This window comes from Equus przewalskii, chromosome 2, assembly GCF_037783145.1.
Source record: "Equus przewalskii isolate Varuska chromosome 2, EquPr2, whole genome shotgun sequence".
Taxonomy (NCBI): Eukaryota; Metazoa; Chordata; class Mammalia; order Perissodactyla; family Equidae; genus Equus; species Equus przewalskii.
The window spans coordinates 84,857,272-84,877,580 of record NC_091832.1 but is presented as its reverse complement, the minus strand read 5'-3'; the positions used below and the strand labels follow the sequence as shown (position 1 = coordinate 84,877,580).

The following is a 20,309-nucleotide window of genomic DNA, read 5'->3' as shown; positions in this document are numbered from 1 at the left end:
TCTCTCAGCATTCTCGACTTTCTCTGTGGAAGCTATGCTGTTAGTCACGCCCCTCTGGGAAACCAACCCTTGGCTTCCACCACTGTACACTCTCCCAGTTTCTCTACCTCTCTGACAGTTCTGTCTCTGTCCTTTCAGCCCCTGCCATCCTCCTTCCATGTAGTTCAAGGGGATCTTTCCTATTCTTTCTGGGCCAAGGAGACCCAACTCACCCTTTGAGTTTAGACTACAATTTTCTATAAGGGTAATTTCAAGTTTATATCTCAATACCCAAACCTGTCTTCTGACTTCCAGTTTCAAATTTTCCCCATCATTTAGCTTCTCTATTAAGATATATATGAAAATTAACCCATCCAAAATAGAACTCATTATGCTCCACAAAATCTGCTCCAAGTCCCAACATAAATATACTTCTCTTAATGGTATCACTACTATCCTAGTCATTTCTCTGTGCTGAAAACCTGTGTCACTTCTGACTCATACCATTTTTATTTCCCCTTCTAGTCAGCTGCCAAGGCCAACTCCACAATGTTTCTTGAATACATGTGCTCCTGTCCATCATATCACCGACCATCACCATCCAGGCCATTATTTCAACAGCCTCACAGCAGGTCTTGTGCTTCTAGTCAGGTTAAATTCTCTGTCTGTCTTTGCCTCTCTCCTTCCCCCAACCCTTTCCCCAGTCTACTGCCAGATACATCTTCATGAAGCCATAAAATGCAGTTTTGATCATGTCAACTCACTGCTCAAAAGCCTTCACTGTTGCCCATCTAATAAAGGCCAATGTCTTTCAACAGGCATTGAATATTCTGGTCCAATCTATATCCCAACCCTATTCCCCACTCCTCCCCAACCCTCAATATAATCTGATGAACCTTGGAAAATTAAATGAATAAATAACATAAAAATTAAAAAATTAACAGGGAAAACAACTCTCCATAACTAAGTGCTACTGCCTGGCTAAGCTTTCTCATATTTCCACACTCACACCGTTACCTGACAGGAAGGCCATCTCACGCCTCTTATTCAATCCAAAACTCCTGAAAAGCTCTCTAAGACTCAGCTTCACCATGAATCCCTCCCTGATCCCTAGAATTGAACATGCTCTTCCCTTCTTTGAGCTACCATGACCTTCTTTAGCCCTATCATCACAGATAATCCCTTTCCACAATGTATTAAAATTATCTTTGAATTTATCTTACAGTAAAACTCCCTGAGGACAGAGGCTATGCCTCATTCACCCTTGCAGCTCCTGAGTGGCCCAATCCTACCACACATATGACAGACACTTAATAAATATTTAGTGTCTGTCAGACGGATGAAGGAATGGAGGGATATGCTCTTTCATATACTCAAAGCTTCATACTCTGCAAGTAACTTGGTTCATCAAAGACCAAAGCCTTCCTCCCACTTGTTCAAAATTTTTTTATACCAACTACCTGACACTATAAATAGGCTACTCTCCTAAAGGGAAGCTGCTCTGACAATGAAAAAGCGTCAGGGAGGACATCAATTTACTTGTGCTTAGCAGCAGCAGAACTTTCATTATGGTGTATTCTTCAAAGGTGAGCTGCAGTCGAACGAACTGAAGGCTGATTTGGTGCATCCCCTGGCATAGTTCATACATGGCCGACTGATGCATCTTCTCTCTACAAAGGAAAAGAAAAAAATGTCTGAGAATGCAAGGTTTATTATCCAACCCAGACTGGAGGCCCAAGGCAGCTTAATAAGAGATCTGAGTCAAGAGTTTTCCTTTTGGCTCCAACATGGAGTGGCTGTGTATTTTAAAGACAAGTTAGATGCCTTTCACAGTGATTGGTAAATAGCTTCTGGACCAACACTTCCGTGCCATTTACTAGTACCCTGTGAGAATGTGTTAGAAGCATTGAAACCAGCCTTTCTCAAAGTGTGCCATTATTTCATTTATGTAAAGAGTAATAATGACTGTGGTATGTGTTATAGTGAGCTCATCCACAGAGTAGAGAAGCTGCTGTGATGTGGAATGAAGCCCACAGATTCCTGTTCCAGAGTCTACCAGCCACAGATACTTATGCTTTCAAAAGACTGTGCTGGATGCCATAAACACAGGACAGCAACGACCAGTCTTATTTCCAAGTGAACCCCCCTTACAAAGGTCATGAAACATGTTTGTTAATTATTTGCAGCAGTGCATTTAAAAAGGGAAATTAGATAAAATTTTAAAAGGGGAGAACCTCAAATGGAATCTCTCTGATAAAGGGTGAAAGCAATATGGGAGTTTGGGGCAATATATGCACATTTCTACTCAACCAACCAATCCTCTCTCTCCACCAAATCCAAATGTTTCCATAAAAATCCATTACAATACAAGTTATTATTTTCTCTGTCCATGAGAAGAAAGTAAGGCATCACTTAGTTTTTTAGATGATTTTCCTCAAAGCAATAAATCTTTTGAGAGGCCCTGGGTACCTACTGCTTTATAATGACAAGAATGTAATTAGTGAAAAAGAAATGACTAGTTAAAAATGGGAAAGGACTTGACAAAGGTCAAAGAAACAGCAAAAGAGGTCATGATGGCAGATACAGTTCTATGAGAGATGGAAAGCAGGTGGGCATCTGTAGGAAAGCAACAGTGTGATACCTCTTCCAGGGTGCACTCTTGGGTTCAACTGGCAGAAATCTCTCATCTCATCTCTGAAAGCCATTTGTAAAGAACCCATAATGGAACACAGAACATTTTGCTCTGCATTATTATTATATGTCTTCCTTCTCCCATAATAAACCGGAAGCTATTTTTAATTAAGCATATATTTTAAAAAACACACGCACACACACACAATAATAGCAGAAGCCTATGGATCTACCATCCAGAATTAACAATGTGAACAAATGCTAATATTTTTGCCATATTGCTTCAGATCTTTAAAAATTAAACACGGCAGAGTTAAAGCCCGCTCTATCTTCCTCCTTGATCCCATTCATCTTCCTCATTCCTGAAGGGAACCACCCACTTTGGGTGATTATCATTTCCTCCTCAGATGTGTATATTTTACTACACATGTATGTGTCTATAAAAACAGCACACAGTACTGCTTCGTTTAATGTAAATTTGAAATTAGATATGCACATCCTTCTGCAACTTATTTTCATTCAATGTTGTAATTCTGAGATATATCCATTTTAATACAGGTAACTCTAAGTTAATTCATTCTCACTGCTGCAAGTTTCATTCATTCGAGTATATCACAATTTACTTATCCATTCCACAACTGACGGACACTTGGGTTGCTGCTTCTTTACTGCTATTACAAATGATGTCCAAGGAACATCCTTGTGCATTTCTCCAGGATACAAAATGAAAATAGAACTGCTGAGTCACAGATTTGTGCACATTGATGCTTTCATTCCAACCAGGAGGAGATGAGCGTGTCCTTTTATGCCACATCCCCACCAGTACTGTCATTATCCAATTAAAAATTTCTTGCCATCTGATGGGGTTGAAAGGCCTCATTGTTGCTTTTTCAGCCTGGACGTTTTTTCAAATGTTTTCTGACCATTTGGATTTCTTCTTTGATTTATCTCTTCATATCTCTACCCATTTTATTATAAGCTTTTTTTCCTTCTGTCACCAACACCATCTTCGTTCCTAATAATATTTTTTGCCTTAAACATTTTGTCAGATATTACGATTGTTCCTTCCTTATTCCCTCCCTCCCTTCCTTCCTGTCCCTTTCTTTTGAAGTCTCTTTAGAATTTGCCTGGTATGTCCTTTTTTAAAAATCTGTTATTTTCAAGCTTCCCACATAATTATATTTCACACGTCTCTTATAAACAGCAAAAAGCTAGATTAAAAAAATCTGAAAGTCTCTGTATTTTAACAGCTCAGTTTAATCTGTTTTCACTTATCACAATTACTCATATATTTGGATTTTTCTAACATTTTAACTTTTCTCCACTCCTTTCCTTCTTTCTACTTTCCTTCCTTTTATTGGATCAATGTAGCTTTTTAAAAATCTACTTCTTGGCTTCTCTACTGGATTTAGATTTTTACTCTTTAAATAATTATTCTTAAATTATGAACTTGCATACTTAAACATTTAATCACTGGCTTTTCCATGAGAGACAGAAAAAATGTAGAGTGTTTTATCTTTGGTTTACTGCTTCCCATGTTCCATGCTATTGCTCTTCAGTATTTAAATTTCAACTTGTTTTCAAGTCACCCTTGAAATCAGTCTCTCTCTCTCACACATCTACACTCCACGTCTGCTTAGAGTTACCAATGTGTTTCTTGATCACCATTGTTTCTTACACGTCACTCTGTATTTCTAGGTTCAATTTCCTACTTATTGAAGAAAATTTTTTTGTAATTCAGCAGTGGTCAGTCACTGAATGTCCAAGTCATTCAGTCTTAATTTGTCTGAAAATATCTTTATTTCATCTTCATTCTTGAAGGACAGTTTAAAAAGTCACAGGTTTCTAACTTGACAGGTAGTTTCCTCAGTATTTTGAAGACAGTATTCTACTACACCTGGACCTTCATTGCTGCTCTTGGGAAATTTCTCGTCAGCGTAATTGTCATTCTTTAATAGGTAACCTGCATTTTCTCTTCGGCAGCTTAAAAAATTCCCTCCGTTGTTTGACATCTGCTGTTTCATTATGAAGTACTTAGGTGCAGCCTGATTTTTATTGCTCCTGTTCAGGACTCAACGTCCTTATTTGACTTGAAAACATAGGTATTTCTTCAGTTCTGAAATGTTCTCGACATTGTTTCTTCAAATTACACCCCTATCCCAATCCTGTTTCTTTCTTTTTGAACTCCTATTAGTGGTGTGTTGGACCTTCTTATTGTGTCTTCCACATTAACCTCCCTTTCATATTATCTATCTTTTTATCTCTCTGTACTGCATTCTAGGTGGTTTTCTCAGAATTATTTTCTAACTAAATAATTTTTTTTCTGTGCCCAATCTGTTTAATGTCTACAGTGTTTAAATTTTAATGGCAATATTTTTCAGGTCTAGGTGTCTGGAAATGCTCTGTTAGTTCCTTCTTAAACATTTCTGCTATTTTCTATAAGATACTTCTCACTTTATGGTTATTATATCTCCTCTAAATTATATCTTTGCCTATTATATCTCTAAATACTTTTAACATGTTTATTTTACAATTTCTGTTTCTTTATTCAATGTTTTGGAGTGCTAATACGCATGCCTAACATGTATTGTTTTGGCATATATTGTCTTCTGGGTGAATCCCAGGGGCAGCGTATTGTGGAAGGAACTTTATAGGAAGTTTTAGCATTTATAACTGTCGGGGGGTAAGCATTTAACTTGTTCTGGACCAGTTTTTATGCTAATTTCTCAGCTTAAATGCTTTTTGCAAGACTTGTGTGGTTTAAATTTAGACTCCACACTTGACGTGGTGCAGGCTTGTGTTTCTTATTTCTTTCAGCTTCCTTGCCATATCCTTGGGCTGGCTGGCTTATTGAGTTTTACTTTCCTTGTCAGTAGACAGTGAAATCTTCACAGAGCCCTGGCTTTATGCAGGGGGTTCCATTTCAGGCCCCAGCCTTGCTAGTATCTAAGTTCTTGTCTCCTGTTTCTGTTTGTGTTCTAACACCCACCCCGCTAAGCCGCGTTTATCTACATCCAATAGTCTGTGGGCCAACTGCAGACTTTAGCTCTTAGTTAAACCACACTGGCTGTGAATTCCCTGTTCTTGCACCTGTTTTTTTCTTTTTTTTTTTGAGCTTGGCTATAAAGTTAAGACTTTTTTTTACACAGAATTTCTATGTGTACAGAGAGGAAAAAAAAAGGCTCAGTTCTGTTCCACCATTCTGATTGCTATCTACAAGCTTCTTAAAGGCAGGATCCATGTCTGACTAACCTTTCTGAATGTCTAACAGAATATGATAGACAAATGCCATGTGTCAATCTTTGCTCAATACATATTTCATGAATGAGTGAGAGAGAAGGAAAGAGAACAAGTGAAGACAACAAAATGAATTGAAGACATACCGACTTGCATATGATGATGATGATTTGAGAAAGATGATACTGGAAGGTAGATCAAATGGCTAATGAAATAGATAGGGCATTTGTGAAGTTCTAGAGAAGTTTCTCAAAAAAAGGGAGAGACTGAGATTGTAAAATAGGGTGAAGCAGATTGCAAATCAGGATGTCCGTGGAACATAACACAATATCCATTTGATGCCATGCAGTTTGAAGAGTGGACTCACGTACATTTGATCCCTTAAGCTACCTTGTGCTGGAGGCAGAACAGGTGTCCTTGGCTTTGCTACAGCAGGACCTAGAGATGCGCAGCTCCCCAACCCTTCAAGACGTGCTGGCTTTGTAAGCCTGTGACTGTGCTGCTTCTGAGACCCAGGCTTATCATATGTAAAATTTGGATACTAATAATAATTCCAACCTTGCAGGGATGTAGAAACCAACTGTATGGAAATTCTTAAATTATAAAGTACTGTACAAATATTAGCTTTTTTTCTTTTGTTTTTATATAATGAAGAGAATAAAATGCTTCTTGAGAGACCAACGATCATTTTGGTTAAAACAAACCAAGAAATAATCAATTTCTTAAAATGACTTTTCAGGAAAATAATATTGTGTATTATCAGTGTTATCACTTCTACATGTAGGACAGTAAATGAAGAGAAAACCAGAGAGAATGCACATTGTCAGGAAGGTGGAAGTGACTTGCCTCGAGTAGAACATAAGAAGTAAACACTTCTGTGTCAGTGTTTCTGTTATCAGACGTGTTAACAAAACATCCTCACACAGATTAAAGGTTAAAGAGAGACCTCAGATGCTACTTGAAAACAGATTAGAACGTTAATGTGTGACAACACAGCTACAGAAAGCGTTGTTTGCCACTTCAGTATGAATAGCATCTCTTTAACTCTTTCTTGAGGTATTATTATCTGAATAACCTCTGTAGTCTTCATAGCCATCACTTATGGAGCGCCTACCACACACCAAAGCTAAATTCCCTCTTGCTAATTCTCACAAGGCCTTGTGAAGAATCCTCATGTTCATGACAAGGAAGTTAGGGACATGTTGCAGCCAGGATCCAAACCCAGGTTTGTTACTTCAAAACTCATGCCTTTTCCTCTCCATGCTGCCGGCCCAATGGTTTTTGGCTCTTTACTTCAGGGTACCTCTTTACAACTATACAGAGATATTTGGTACCTTATATGTTTTGTTACTATATTCACTCATTTGTTGTCCTTTGCTCCTCATTACATGGTGAGATTTTGTGTTTTCAAGTTCCATTGCTATTTCCTTTGCATGAAATTGAGTTCTCTAAATGAAGGGTACTGTGTACTCAATATAGCTTGAAATTTCAAGAAAATAGGCCATCTTAAAATCACATTTTACATCACATCATTTTTGCACAATTAGATTAAATGCACAGAAAGGTACATCCAAAGAAGTTGAAACAAGGACAATCTTTTTGGCATCATATTGGTATTAACTTTGCAATATTACTTCACAGAAATACTGTTTGCTACATGCTTTTATTCATTTAATAATCTTACCTCATTTTGAGTAGAATAATATATAAGTATACGGACTACTTTGGGAAAGAGGCAAAGATTGTATAATGCTTCCAAAAAATAAAGGTAAGTCCAAAAATCACCCCTGAACAGTGGACTAATGGAAAGGCTGTAGGAGATTAGTGAGGTAGGCAACACCCCTGTATTAAAGTGAATGTCAGACCTGAATAACTGACAGCCATCAGTCAGTGTCTGCTTTTGAACATGGGCACATGTCATCCATTTTGAAACATCTCATTTATAGGAAGAGAATAAACTCTACTTTTGAATGAATAAATACAATAACCAAAATGGGCATAGAAAACCAGCTCCAGTTCTGAAGACCATGGGTTAAAAACTATGAGAATGATAGTTCTAAAACATTTTAAAGAAACTCTTAAAAAGAAAGAAAGAAAGAAAAGAAACATTTCAATAGTTTTGTAAACTTGTCATTTTCTCCAACTGGGAAACCAATTTTATTCATAGCCATAACTTCATCTGGTCCTCTCTTAGAACATCCATTACACTAAACTACAATCATATGACCATTTGGAATAGTTTAAAAATACTAAATTAAAACACCCTAACGTCTCCAAACCTGATTCACTTGGAATAAAAGTGAATAATTAAAGAGTTAGAAAATATTTTATCCCTGGATTTGGAGAGAATTTAGGGTTGGAAATGGAGCTTATTCACATAATAAGAGTGGGAATTAGAAAAAGCCCCATTAAAATCAGAGTGGGAAAGGTATTCATAATTTAAATGATTTGTATGCTAGTTGCCTGCTTTTAACTTAGTAGTTAAACAATCTGAACAACTTTTGTATCTACAGGACCCATGACCTCTTGCCATCATTATATGTTAACAGTGTTGCCCTATTTCACAGTATGAGAATAGTCCACTGAACCTATCAGCCAACGGCTGGCAGAAGGAACACTCCTGTTTCGGTATTCAAGTACTGGCTTTCCGAGACACTACTAAAAAAGGTATTTGAAAAGCTTAGTCGTTCAGCTATCTGGAGGTCCATCTGATTTGGGAAATTATTGCCCTAAACTAAATGTAATCCTGGAATCATATTTATGTTCTACTCTGATAGAAACAGTACATACTCGATAAGCTGAAACCACAAAGTATTCTAGGCTATGGGCACCTGCAGAACTCAGGAGCTCGAAGCATTAGCCTGAACACGTGCAGGGACTCCTCATGCTGTGGCCATCTACAGGGAGAACACAAAATAACTTCTATTTAAAGGAGCTCTGCAAGAATTGAAAGCAGAGTCTCGAAGGGTTTTTGTACATCCACGTTCATAGTAGCATTATTCACAATATCGTAAAGGCAGAAACAACCCAGTGTCCATCAACAGATGAATGGATAAACAAAATGTAATATGCACATACAATGGAATATTATTTAGCCTTAAAAAGGAAGGATATTTTGACACATGTTACAACATGGATTATTAACCTTGATGACATTCTGCTAAGTGAAATAAGCCAATCACGACAAGACTGTACAATTCCACTTATATGAGGTACCTGGAGTAGAGAATGGTTGTTACCAGAGGCTGGAGGGAGGGGAGAATGGGGACTTGTTTACATAACAATGTGATGTACTTAACGTTACTGAACTGTATAGTTAAAAATGGCTAAGATAGTAAATTCTATGTTAGGGGTATTTTACCATAAATTTATTAAATTAAAAAAAGAATCTCAGCAACCTTTGATCCTGCTTGCTATATTTTGTTTAATAGAGATTAAGAAACTAAGATTTGTGTCTAATTATGTAACTTCTCTCAGGGTTCAGGCTTTTCATTCATTCTTCTTGTCTTATAACATAAAATATCTCTTTTCTCCTCTCTTTTTACTACTTGCCCTTTGCCTTTTGTGTCTGGATGGAATTTTAGTCATACTGTATCAGCGCTTTTATTGCAAGCTGTGCTAAATGCTTCTTGAAAGAAGGAAGAGTAAAAATTCTTTAATAAACCATAATTTCAAAAAGTCAGTGAGAAACAGTTTCTCCAAGGCCTGTCTGTTGTGGTTTTGGTACCCTAAGGGAGGAGGGAAAATAGAACTACCTTTATCACTCCTTTCTCTTTCCAAGAATTCACGTTTAATAAACGGAACCCCTTCCCACTGGCTGGTTTTATAAATGTTGAAGCACAAGAGGGTCCCAGCGCTCCCACCTATGGGAGCCTAGGAAAGGTACAATGACATTTCTGAACTGAAGATCCTTTTAGCAATACTGCAGAAAACTGTACCTTTGTCACCTAAACACCTTTTGGGTATATAAGATGTCACTTTATTTAGTAAGAATTTACAAAAATAAACCTTTGAAATATTTCACTTTAGCCCTTGGATTAAATAGGCAACTCTCATCACTTTGGAGGTCTGTGTCCTTCTGGATAATAAGCCTTCTATCTTCCTTTGGTTGATTTTTGTACAGTGCGTATGTCCAAAGTTACGTGAGTGCTAAATAAATATGTGGTAGCTACCAAGAACAGGTAAATCAATGGATTTCACAGATTTGGAGTTGCTCTTCAAATATAGATATAAACAAAACAAAGCAATCCTCATTCAGGGCTGAACTCCTTGAAGTCCCTGGAATATTAAGAAGAGCCCTCTTAATAAACATGTTTTCTAACTTGCTGTTATTTCCATCAATTGCCCCTAGGAATATGCACGGGTATGTTACATTGTTAGAATGTATGCAGCAATAGCGTCAATCTTACAAAACAGAGTTAAATAAAACTTGAGTGGCATGCTACACGCACAGAATCACAGCAGATCTGAAAGACTAGACCTTCCATCTGATACTGCAAACCACATCATTATGTCTGAATAAATCTAACATCTTGTTACATGGTCAGTGTAACAGATGGTCTCTGTCTCAGGCTTGTTATTTTCCTAAAAAACAGCATGCAAAAATAGTGTTTTTTTCAGACCTTAATTAGAATAAAAATGACCTCAATTTGAGCATTCAAATTATTCCAGTTTACAGTTTGTAATTTTTTTTCACAGTCTTATTAGATTTTTCCTTAACTGACAAGCAAGATACATCTGTAGGAGGACCATTTTGCTAGTTGCAGTTTTGATGTCTGCTCATTTTTATAGTATTTACCTCATTTCCTTGCAGCCAGGGCAGAACTCAGCCGCTTTAGTCTAGGAATCGCTGAGAACCTTGTGTGTGGCTTGCTTTACTGGACTAATGTGCCAGAGAGAGTGGCGTCCCAACAGTCTCTACGATGTTCATCTATTCTCTATTAATTTTACATGGTCGAGCCTAGTAATAGTTAAAAGCTAATTCCGTGTTTTGTTTGTTACCCTAATTGATGTTCCAGAAGGGCTGTGTTTTCATAGAACTGCCCTTGACTTTAAACATCACAATTTCCACTGACTTTAATGGCTGTTACACAGATCAAAATAATACATGACACTTAAAAATCTAGAAGGGGCCTGGTTATGTGGCAATCATAATTTACCACTGACAATTCTAGAACTCTGGAAAAAATTTTTTTTTCATAAATTGTACTTACAGTTTTTGATGAAACAGTCTTTTGTATCTTAGATTTTTAAATACTTAAATAGCACAGTTTCCTCTGGGTACAAGGATACATGTTTTTGGTAGCAGAAAGAAAACATGTAGCCATAACCCACTGTGAAAACTCAGATTTTAGAGAAAGTTAAATTGGGGGGTTCTGTGATAAATCACATTATAAAAGTGTTTTGGCTTGATCAAAGGTTTAATCTTAGTATTCACTGAACTCCGAATTGCCTCAGGCCAGTTACAATACAATTCATCTAAAAAAGTGATTTCTAAGCAACTTTTTATGACTCTACTCATCGTATTGCGTAAGACACACCCATCCCTGAGATATGTGACTAAATATCTCACATTAAAATAAGGTAAGGGACACAGCAAACTGCAGAATATTTTAAAAAAGTGATAGCTTACTGTCTATTATCTATACCAAGAATGGGGGCCTTGGGCAGAGGCCAACACATGAATACTACTGGCGATCTATTCCACTGGCGGCAGCCCTTCCAGTAGGGGGCACAGAGACTGGCCTGATTATTCACTGGATATTTTTTTTTTTTTTAAAGATTTCATTTTTTTCCTTTTTCTCCCCAAAGCCCCCCAGTACATAGTTGTATATTCTTCGTTGTGGGTCCTTCTAGTTGTGGCACGTGGGATGCCGCCTCAGCATGGTTTGATGAGCAGTGCCATGTCCGCGCCCAGGATTTGAACCAACGAAACACTGGGCCGCCTGCAGCGGAGTGCGCGAACTTAACCACTCGGCCACGGGGCCAGCCCCTTCACTGGATATTTTAAGATCTGGTGAACTTAGACTTTGGGGAGGAAGTTTATATATGTCCTTGACAAAGGAGCAGACTCTAGTTCTTGACTAGATAAAGTGATTTACTTGTTCCAAGTAAAAACAAGAATGTCAAGCCTCACTGAAAATAGTACTCTAGGACTGGGGTCTGGTATCAGAGCCTGTACCCTTACTTGCTACACTAAGTTTCAAACACCCAACAGCATGCTTGGAACCTTATGAGCACTCAGTAAATGCTAACCATGTTAAGACTTCTTGACAGAATTGCTCTACACATAGAAAGGGTAGAAAAGAACAACATTCTCTAGTGAAAGAATTTTTTAAAATTATGAAGCCTCATTTTTGTAGGTTGTAGACTTTAATACTAAATTTCTGGAACTTAATGGTATTCAGACCACAGGTGGTTCAACAGAAGACAGAAAAACTTTGGTGAGCTATTATTGCTTCAAACAGGGATATTTTGGGTATACGGTTGGCCCTCTGTATCTGTGGGTTCCACATCCAAGGATTCAATCAATCTCAGATGGTATATCTACTAGTTTACAGTCCGAGGTTGGTTGAATCCGAGGATGCAGAACCCCCAGATACGGAGGGAGGGCCGTCTAAGGGACTTGAGCATCCACAGACTGATATCTGTGGGGGTCCCGGAAGCAATCCCCCACCGGATACTGAGGGATGGCTGTATACTTAAAGACACTGCTTAATTTCAATAAACAACCATAGTTTCCTTACTTGTAAAAAGGAGCCACAAAAACGAAAGCTTCCTACTTAGTAACTATTTAGTTTCAAGAATCGGAACAAAGTTAGTTGCTGCATTTAGAAGTGTTGCTAGACTATTGTTTGAGTAAAGGTGAGAGCAAATGACTTTTTCCTAGTACAATAAAAGATTTATATTAAACTGCATGTATGGAGTCATATCCTTCCTGAAGCCAAAGTCATATTATTCTAACAACCAGAACCTGTCACAGGTTATAAAGAAGGACACTGACTCTGATAAAGCCCACGTGTGCGGGTGTGCTTCCAAGGCAACAGCAGAGAGTGGCTCATACTAGCAGAGGTGACTTTAGCAGTGTGTGACTGTGTTAGGGTGGGGATGGGGAAGGTAGAAAGCAATTGTGCTCACTTTACAGGATCATAGATTCCTTCTATCTTCAAAGTCTTGCTTTGGAAGAAGAAAAGAGTTAAATCTCCAGAGACTGTTATCACAGATATTATTCAGTTCCGTAATCAAATTGGGTCCAAGAAAACATTTTCAGGTGCCATAATTTTGGATGAAGGGTAGTTTCTTTTGTTTGAATCATTCTGAAAGCTGAAAAATCATCTGCCTTAAAAAAAAAAGATGATGTTCAACTCAATTAATTTATTAGCGACTAGCCACATGTCCTTTCTTATTACTGATTCTGAACATCTGTCACAAAGCAGATTTTGTTCAGGACATTATGAACAGCTGCATCATTCATGACTGGGTGAAATAAGTCTACCACCACCAGGTCACTACACCAGTGATGATATTGTTTCCTGTAAAACATCAACACCGAAACACATACTACTCATGCACATGAAGTGACACAAAGACAAGGCTTATTCAAAGTATAGCCTAAATGTTTCTTTTCTTCTTTATCCGCTTGTAGAAAATCACCAGTCAAGATAGCTGAGGAGTACAGCTGATGTTTCTAACCTCTTCTACTTTGAAATTCTGTGAACTTCTGAACTTCCTTTAATCAGAACAAAATGGCCACGTAGTCTCTCTTTAACGACAAACAAATGGTTCTTCGGGTTTTTGTGTTCATTGCTTAGAAGCAGCGAGAGTTAAGGCCAACGCTTCCAAAGTGTTAGCTCCCTGTGCTCTCTGGAGCAGGCAGGACCCCAGGCCCATCCAGGCGCTGGCTCTGGGCAACCTCATAAGAGAAAAGGCAGAAGAGGTGAGTGTGATTCAGCCCCTCCCTCAGTGAACTGCTCAGAACCAAGAACTGGGGGCTGGGGTTGGACGGGTGCAGTAGCCAGTTGGCAGCTGTTTTTTGCAACAGGGACAAAGGGCAACAGTCAGGAAAAAATATAATAAAATTAGAAGAGCAAAGTCATTCCTTCAAGTAACTGCTGACACAGAAATTTTAACGATTTTAACACCAAGACCAAAACTGGTGGAATTTGGGAGAGAATGTTTTCCATTTAGGGTTACCATCCCAAAGAAAAGTGCACAAAGGGTCATATTGAAGTAAAAAAGCAACTTTGTGTCGTCAGTTTTCTTCTGCCTAGAAAAGCACGTAACAGCCTTAACACACTTAATCTCAATGTTAAAGACATTGGGATATAACATTTTTATTCAATAAATGCAATATTTGGTGATATTGTCTCATTCCACATGAGAGAGAGTGAAGGGAGAAGAGAAGAGGTGAAAGAGAGGAAAAGAGAAAGCCAGAACATGGAGGGAAAAAGGGTCAAGGAGAAGTGGAAGGATGAGACAAGAGAGAGAGAAAAAGATCATTTGTGGAGGGAAGGAGGGGAGGGAAGGCAGAAACAGTGAAAAGAAAGGAGAGCGGGAAAGAAACAGCCCCTTCCATTCTGGAGTCCGAACCCACAGCTCTTCATGCCCTCTGCTTCCGTCATCCCCTTCGGTGCTCCGCAGTTTCTCACACCTGGACTGCATGTGGCACTCTCTTCACTCTGCCCATCCAAATTCTAACCCTCCTATAAAGGCTAACGCAGCCTTTAAAGCTAGACAATTCTGCCAGGCAGCTTTCCTGGATCACTTTAAGCCCAGAGAAATCACATTCTCTTTAAACCCCCGGAACACCCATCTTAAAACTTGTCACTCCTCATGTGGACTTCATTTTGTTAGGCCACTATTCATGTATCAATGTCTTACTTCACCAACCACACCATAGAATCTGGAGGATGGGATTGTGTCTTTGAACTCCATAGTGCTCTGCATATTGCAGATAGTCTCGATATTTATTATTGACTGGCAAAATGCTCCTCATTGTTTGTTATTTCTTTAGCTAACAATAAAAATAAAAAGACTTAAATTTCACCTTAGGGGAAATGATTAGGATACTCATTTATAATGCCGTCCTCCCCATTCTTAACTGACCTTGTTCTAACCACAAGTTCTTACAGCTATAAGAATAAGTTATCTGATTGGTACAGCAGAACTACAGAGTCATAAACTGTAGAAGGCTGGAAGGGACCTTAGAGACCCTTCCATCTCCATTGCTTTGTAGATGAGGGAAGATGTGGTATAATGAAAACAGCATGAGCTTTCAGGGAAATCCTGGACTCAAACCTGAGGTCCACCTCTCGATGGCTATGTGATCTTGGATAATCTACCGAGCCTCTCTCTGCCTGAGGCAGCCGCATCGTTTGCAAAGCAGTGATAACAATACCTGCCTGAAAATGACTGTCTGTAAACGAGATGGTTCATATAAAAGCATCTAGTACAGCACATGGCACATGGGAAGCTCAGTATTCTGCTACTAGATTAAGAGCCCTTTAAGTGTAGGAACTATGTTCTATTTAGCGTGATTCTCTGATGTCTGAAATTTAGATTATTAAGTCTTTCTTCAACGAGGAAACAGAGATTCAGACCTCAAGTGAGACTTCCTGAAAGCCAAGCAGAATTAAGAGTCTGGGTTGGGTTTTAAGGATCACAGACCACTGGCTCTCCAAGTGTGCTCTGAGGACTCCAGGGTGTCCCCAAGACCCTTTCCAGGAGTCTGCCAGGTCCTCCTTTTTCCAACTACGTATCTGGGTGAGGCCGAATTTTTTTCACATACTTCAACCAAAACAACCTATTACAACAGACTGAATGTAAGAAGCAGAGAGGAGAATGCAGCGCCTTCGTTTAAGCCAGATTGAAGGGATTTGCAAAAATGAAAAACAAAGCCACTATTTTAATTGTTTTTGTTGTTTTGGAGAAACATAGTTGTTTTTCATAAAAATATTTCTGCTATATTATGTTTATGTTATGTTCCTTTTTATTCTTTTTCTTTTTTTTTGGTAAGGCAGACTGGCCCTGAGCTAACATCTGTTGCCAATCTTCTTCTTTTTGCTTGAGGAAGATTGTCCCTGAGCTAACACCTGTGCCCATCTTCCTCTATCTTCTAAGTGGGATGCTGCCATAGCATGCTCGATGAGTGGCGCATAGGTTGACACCCGGGATCCGAACCTGCAAACCCTGGGCAGCCAAAGCAGAGCGTGTGAACCCAATCATGACATCACTGGGCTGGCCCCTATGTTATGTTATTTATATAATAGACAATAGGTTATTTTTATTTTAAAATGAATTGATAAAACAAGATTTTAAAGAATTTGTTTAATTTTTGATATGATATGGGTAAATACCAATAGACACAACTCATAGAAACAAAAGCTCTTTGGGGTCCTCAATGACTTTAAAAGCATAAAGGGGGTCCTGAGAACAAAAAGTTTGTGAACCGTTGATCTGGTTCAAGTCCCTTATTCTGCAGAAGGAAAATGAAAGCTTAGTGACGTTAACTCGCTCACTTTGACAACATCAAGCTCAATAGCAGCAAGGTTAGGGACTGAGCCTTAGGTCTTCAACAACTGAACTCTTAAATATTAGAAAAAAAAAAGAAGAAGAAAAACAGATTTGGAGAAATAATTCAAACTCTGCACCAAAGTTCTAGTTTTTCTAAGAACATTTTATTTCCCATTTATACATTGGGCATATTTCCATCTATTTTAAAAAATAACTCTTATGAAAGATAGTATATGATTGGTCAGTAAAGTTTCCAAATAGATACAGTCTCTAAAACCACCTAATGAAACCAATATTACCTCCAATGGTCCACACTGTGTGTAACTGCCTGAGAAACCAAGTTCCACCAGGCAATGTACAAGCCTTGAAGTAGCTGAAGAATTCTGAGTTTTGGACTGAGAGACATATGGGTTCAAAACTTTGAGGCTTTGTCTCCTTATCTTTAAAAGAGGGATAATAAACTCCTACTTCACAGAGTTGTGAGGATTAAATAGGATAATGTATTGGAGATAGCGGATAGCTGAATGTCTTTCACAAGCTTTCAGCATCAGCTCATAATCCTTCAAATTTCCCCTCTAAACCACTTGATTATCAACTACTTTTGCACTCTAGTATCCATGTAAATGGAGGGTGTTACGGACTGTCTGTGTCCCCCAAAAATTCATATGTTGAAAGCATAATCCCCAATGTGGTGGTATTAGGAGGCGGGACCTTTGGGAGATACTTAGGGTTAGATGAGGTCATGAGGGTGTGGCCCCATGATGGGATTAGTGTCCTTGTAAGAAGACACACTAGAGCTTCCTCGCCCTGCCACGTGAGGACAGTCAGAAGGCACTGTCTGCAAACCAGGAGGAGGGTCTTCACCAGAACCTGACCATCCTGGCACCCTGATCTTGGACTTCCAGCCTCCAGAACTGTGAGAAATAAATGTTTGTTGTTTAAGCCACTCAGCCTGTGGTATTTTGTTAGAGCTCGAGGTGACATTGACAGACAGGGATATTACACCTGTGGCAAAAAGGAAATTAGGAGTTTATAAACTATGAATTCCACTGAGTCTATTGAGATAGTGTCTATTTCAAGATGGAAGGCACAGATGATGGGCCAAGTTAGACAAAGGTTGCCATACCTGTAAATATGTACATTGGCTGGGGCACTACGCCTATTGCAGCCCTAACAATCCAGATCCACAGATGAACTTTAACCAGGAGGATAAGGGTCTCCAAAAATGACCTTCTTTTTTGTTTTTTTTTTTCTGTTTCTCTCCTTGTTTCTTTCAGAAAAGTATCAATCCCAGAACCCAATAAAAATTAAATAACCTCTCAGAGCCTTCCAAATACAGAAGCTTATTAAAATAGCTTAGGGTTCATGGGCAGAAGTGAGGGATATAAAACCAAAACTATCCTTCACACGTGAAACAATAAAAATGGATCATCATGTGGCTCAGTTTGGGTTCTAGAAGTGTCTAAAGACACAAGTTCAGAAACCACTTTATATATCATGACACATGCAAGTGTGTTCTCCTTCAATCCAGAGGGGCACCATCAAAGCTACCATCTTTGTGTCCTATGACCTGCGGTCAAGGGAGGAAGCCTGGAGCCCTCCTTCGTTTTTGACTGATTAAGCCATTCCTTGCCACCTGCCCAATCTCGCAACACAATCACTGCACCAAAGTTAATTTTTCTCTATCAATTTTTCAATAAAGAAGTTCACGCCAGTGATTTTATTTTGTATCGGAAAGAGTATTTTTAGCTGAAGAGACCAAATTCCTTGCGCACATTAACTGAAATAAAAAGCAACATGCTAATATTAGCCACACTAAGCCTCTTAAAGAGGACAGAAGATCTCAAACTGGTTTTGACTTTTATTCAAAATGAAAAATAGCTCCCTCCAGTTAGCCAGAGTAAAGCTTGGACATATTTCTCGCATCATTACTGCTCCGTGTGATCCCAATATAGTTATATACAGCTTAAACAGTTCATTCCACTTGCAGTCTCCTATTTGTTTTGCTTTAATTTCACACTATACTGGCAATTACCCAGCTTCATTAACTACTTAGGAAATTTCTCAAGTATACTACAGGAAGTACTATGCAAGAAATATTAACACACAGCAGTGTTCTTGAAGTAAAACTTGAAAGAACTCTACAAAAATGAATCCTTTTCATTAAGTTCACATGCTAAGTTCTAAATGCATTGCAGGGTAAACTCACATCAGGAAACTTGCTTCTGACCCTTCTGTTAAGAAGAGTACTCATTAACAAACCAGAAACAGTCACTGAGTGCCAATTATGTAGAAAGCATTTTGCTAGACATTACAGAAAATTTTACAAAGTATACTGTCTGTACTCTAGGAGTTTACAGTCTACCTGGAGTGAAAACATATATAAAATACAATAAGCACCAAATGATCGATACAGGAAAAAAAAAGTGGTATACAAAAAAGAGTTTTAGGGGAAAAAAGTTACTCTTGACTTGGATGGTAAGAGCAGTTATCAGAGAGGAAGCATCCTTTGGGTTGGGCTTGAGGGAAGGAAAAGGAAAACGTTAGGAGCAAAGGCACAGCAGGGGAAGGCCAGGACTAAGGGACTGGAAAGGTTAATTTGGCTGGCACAGACTTTATGCAGAGAAGCAGCAGGAAATAATGCTGAAAACAGCACTGTCAAATGAATTAGTTCATCAAGCACTTACTAATGCCAGACGGTATGGTAGGTGTTGGCAATGCAAAGGTAAACCCGACAGGCCAGGTTCTTGCCCTCCCTAAGACTGCTATGAGGGCAGGAGACCTACTAGTAATAGTAAATAAACACGTGATATGGTGGGGAGGGACTGGGCGGAGGGGTCTACTCGGGATCTTGTGGTCAGACAAAATCTGTCTGAACGAGGAATATTCTGAGCTGAGACGATATGGTGAGAAAGAACCATTCTCCTGCATAGAGCGAACAGTAAAGGGCCTGAGTCAAGAATGAGCTTGGATCCTTCAAAGCACGAAAAGGAGGTTAACATGGCTAACCAAGGGTGCTAATAAATCCTCGGAGAGAATTCATTCAAGATGCACGTTACTATTTTAAATACCAGTTTTTTGTGGTTGTATACAAGGATGATGGTATGTTACTTGAGCCATACTCCCTGGGGATACAGTGGGTGGGATTTCTTCACAACGCTCCTTTCATTTTTTCCACAATCCCACCCACCTGCCACCAGAGTGTGAGTTCCATGTTCTGTCCATTGTTGTATTCCCAGTGCCTAGAACAGTGCTTGGTATATTGAAGTTGCTCAAGAAATATGTGTTGAACCAATGCACTGAATATTACTTGCCTCCTTCTCCCAAGGGTGGTCCAAAAGGAGAGGCAGGGTTTGACGAAAGGGAAGACAGGTCAAGAAGCAAGATAGTCTACCTACAGTTCTAGTTGTCATTCAGTACTACTCACTTCAGTGTCCTCATCTCTCCCAGGTGAGGGCACTCCCTGTCCCTTGCATGCTATTTCAGGAACTTTTCCTGATGTGAGCAGTAACTCAGAAACAGCATCCACAGCTAAGTTACCCATTTCTTCAGGAACTTCCCTCCTCTCAATTCCTCTGCTGAAATGTCTGGAAGTAATTTTTCACTCCAACTCTACTTCTTATCGTTATGCTAGGTTGATAATGGGGAAGAAATACTGTTTAAATGAGGAGAGGAAAAAGAAGGGAAGGAAATACCTCCTGTTTTGGGGACTGCACCTACCCTTCCTCTGCCCCCATATATGACTGACTGGTTACTTCTCATTTGTAGCTTATAAAGTCTCCTCAGGGCCCACTGCACCTTCTCCTAGAGTTCCCTCTGCCTAACCTCCAGGTGACAAGATGTCCTCTATACCCTACCTTTGTGCAAAAGAAAGAGAAGCCCATTCTGCAATGCTTCTGTGCTTGCAGACAAGGATTGACCATTTTCTATTTGCAATGTCGTTTTTCTTT

The 20,309-nt window shown here is 39.0% G+C and overlaps 1 protein-coding gene across 7 annotated transcripts in view; it reads right to left on the bottom strand.

Moving 5' to 3' along the window:
* The window catches only part of NR3C2 (nuclear receptor subfamily 3 group C member 2), a 325,890-nt gene that overhangs the window by 36,816 nt on the left and 268,765 nt on the right, over positions 1–20,309 (bottom strand). For all 7 annotated transcript variants that reach the window (XM_070611634.1, XM_008513775.2, XM_070611631.1 and 4 more), the window contains exon 7: positions 1,519–1,649. In XM_070611634.1, the coding sequence (XP_070467735.1) occupies positions 1,519–1,649 (131 nt within the window). The remainder of the gene's footprint in view (positions 1–1,518; positions 1,650–20,309) is intronic.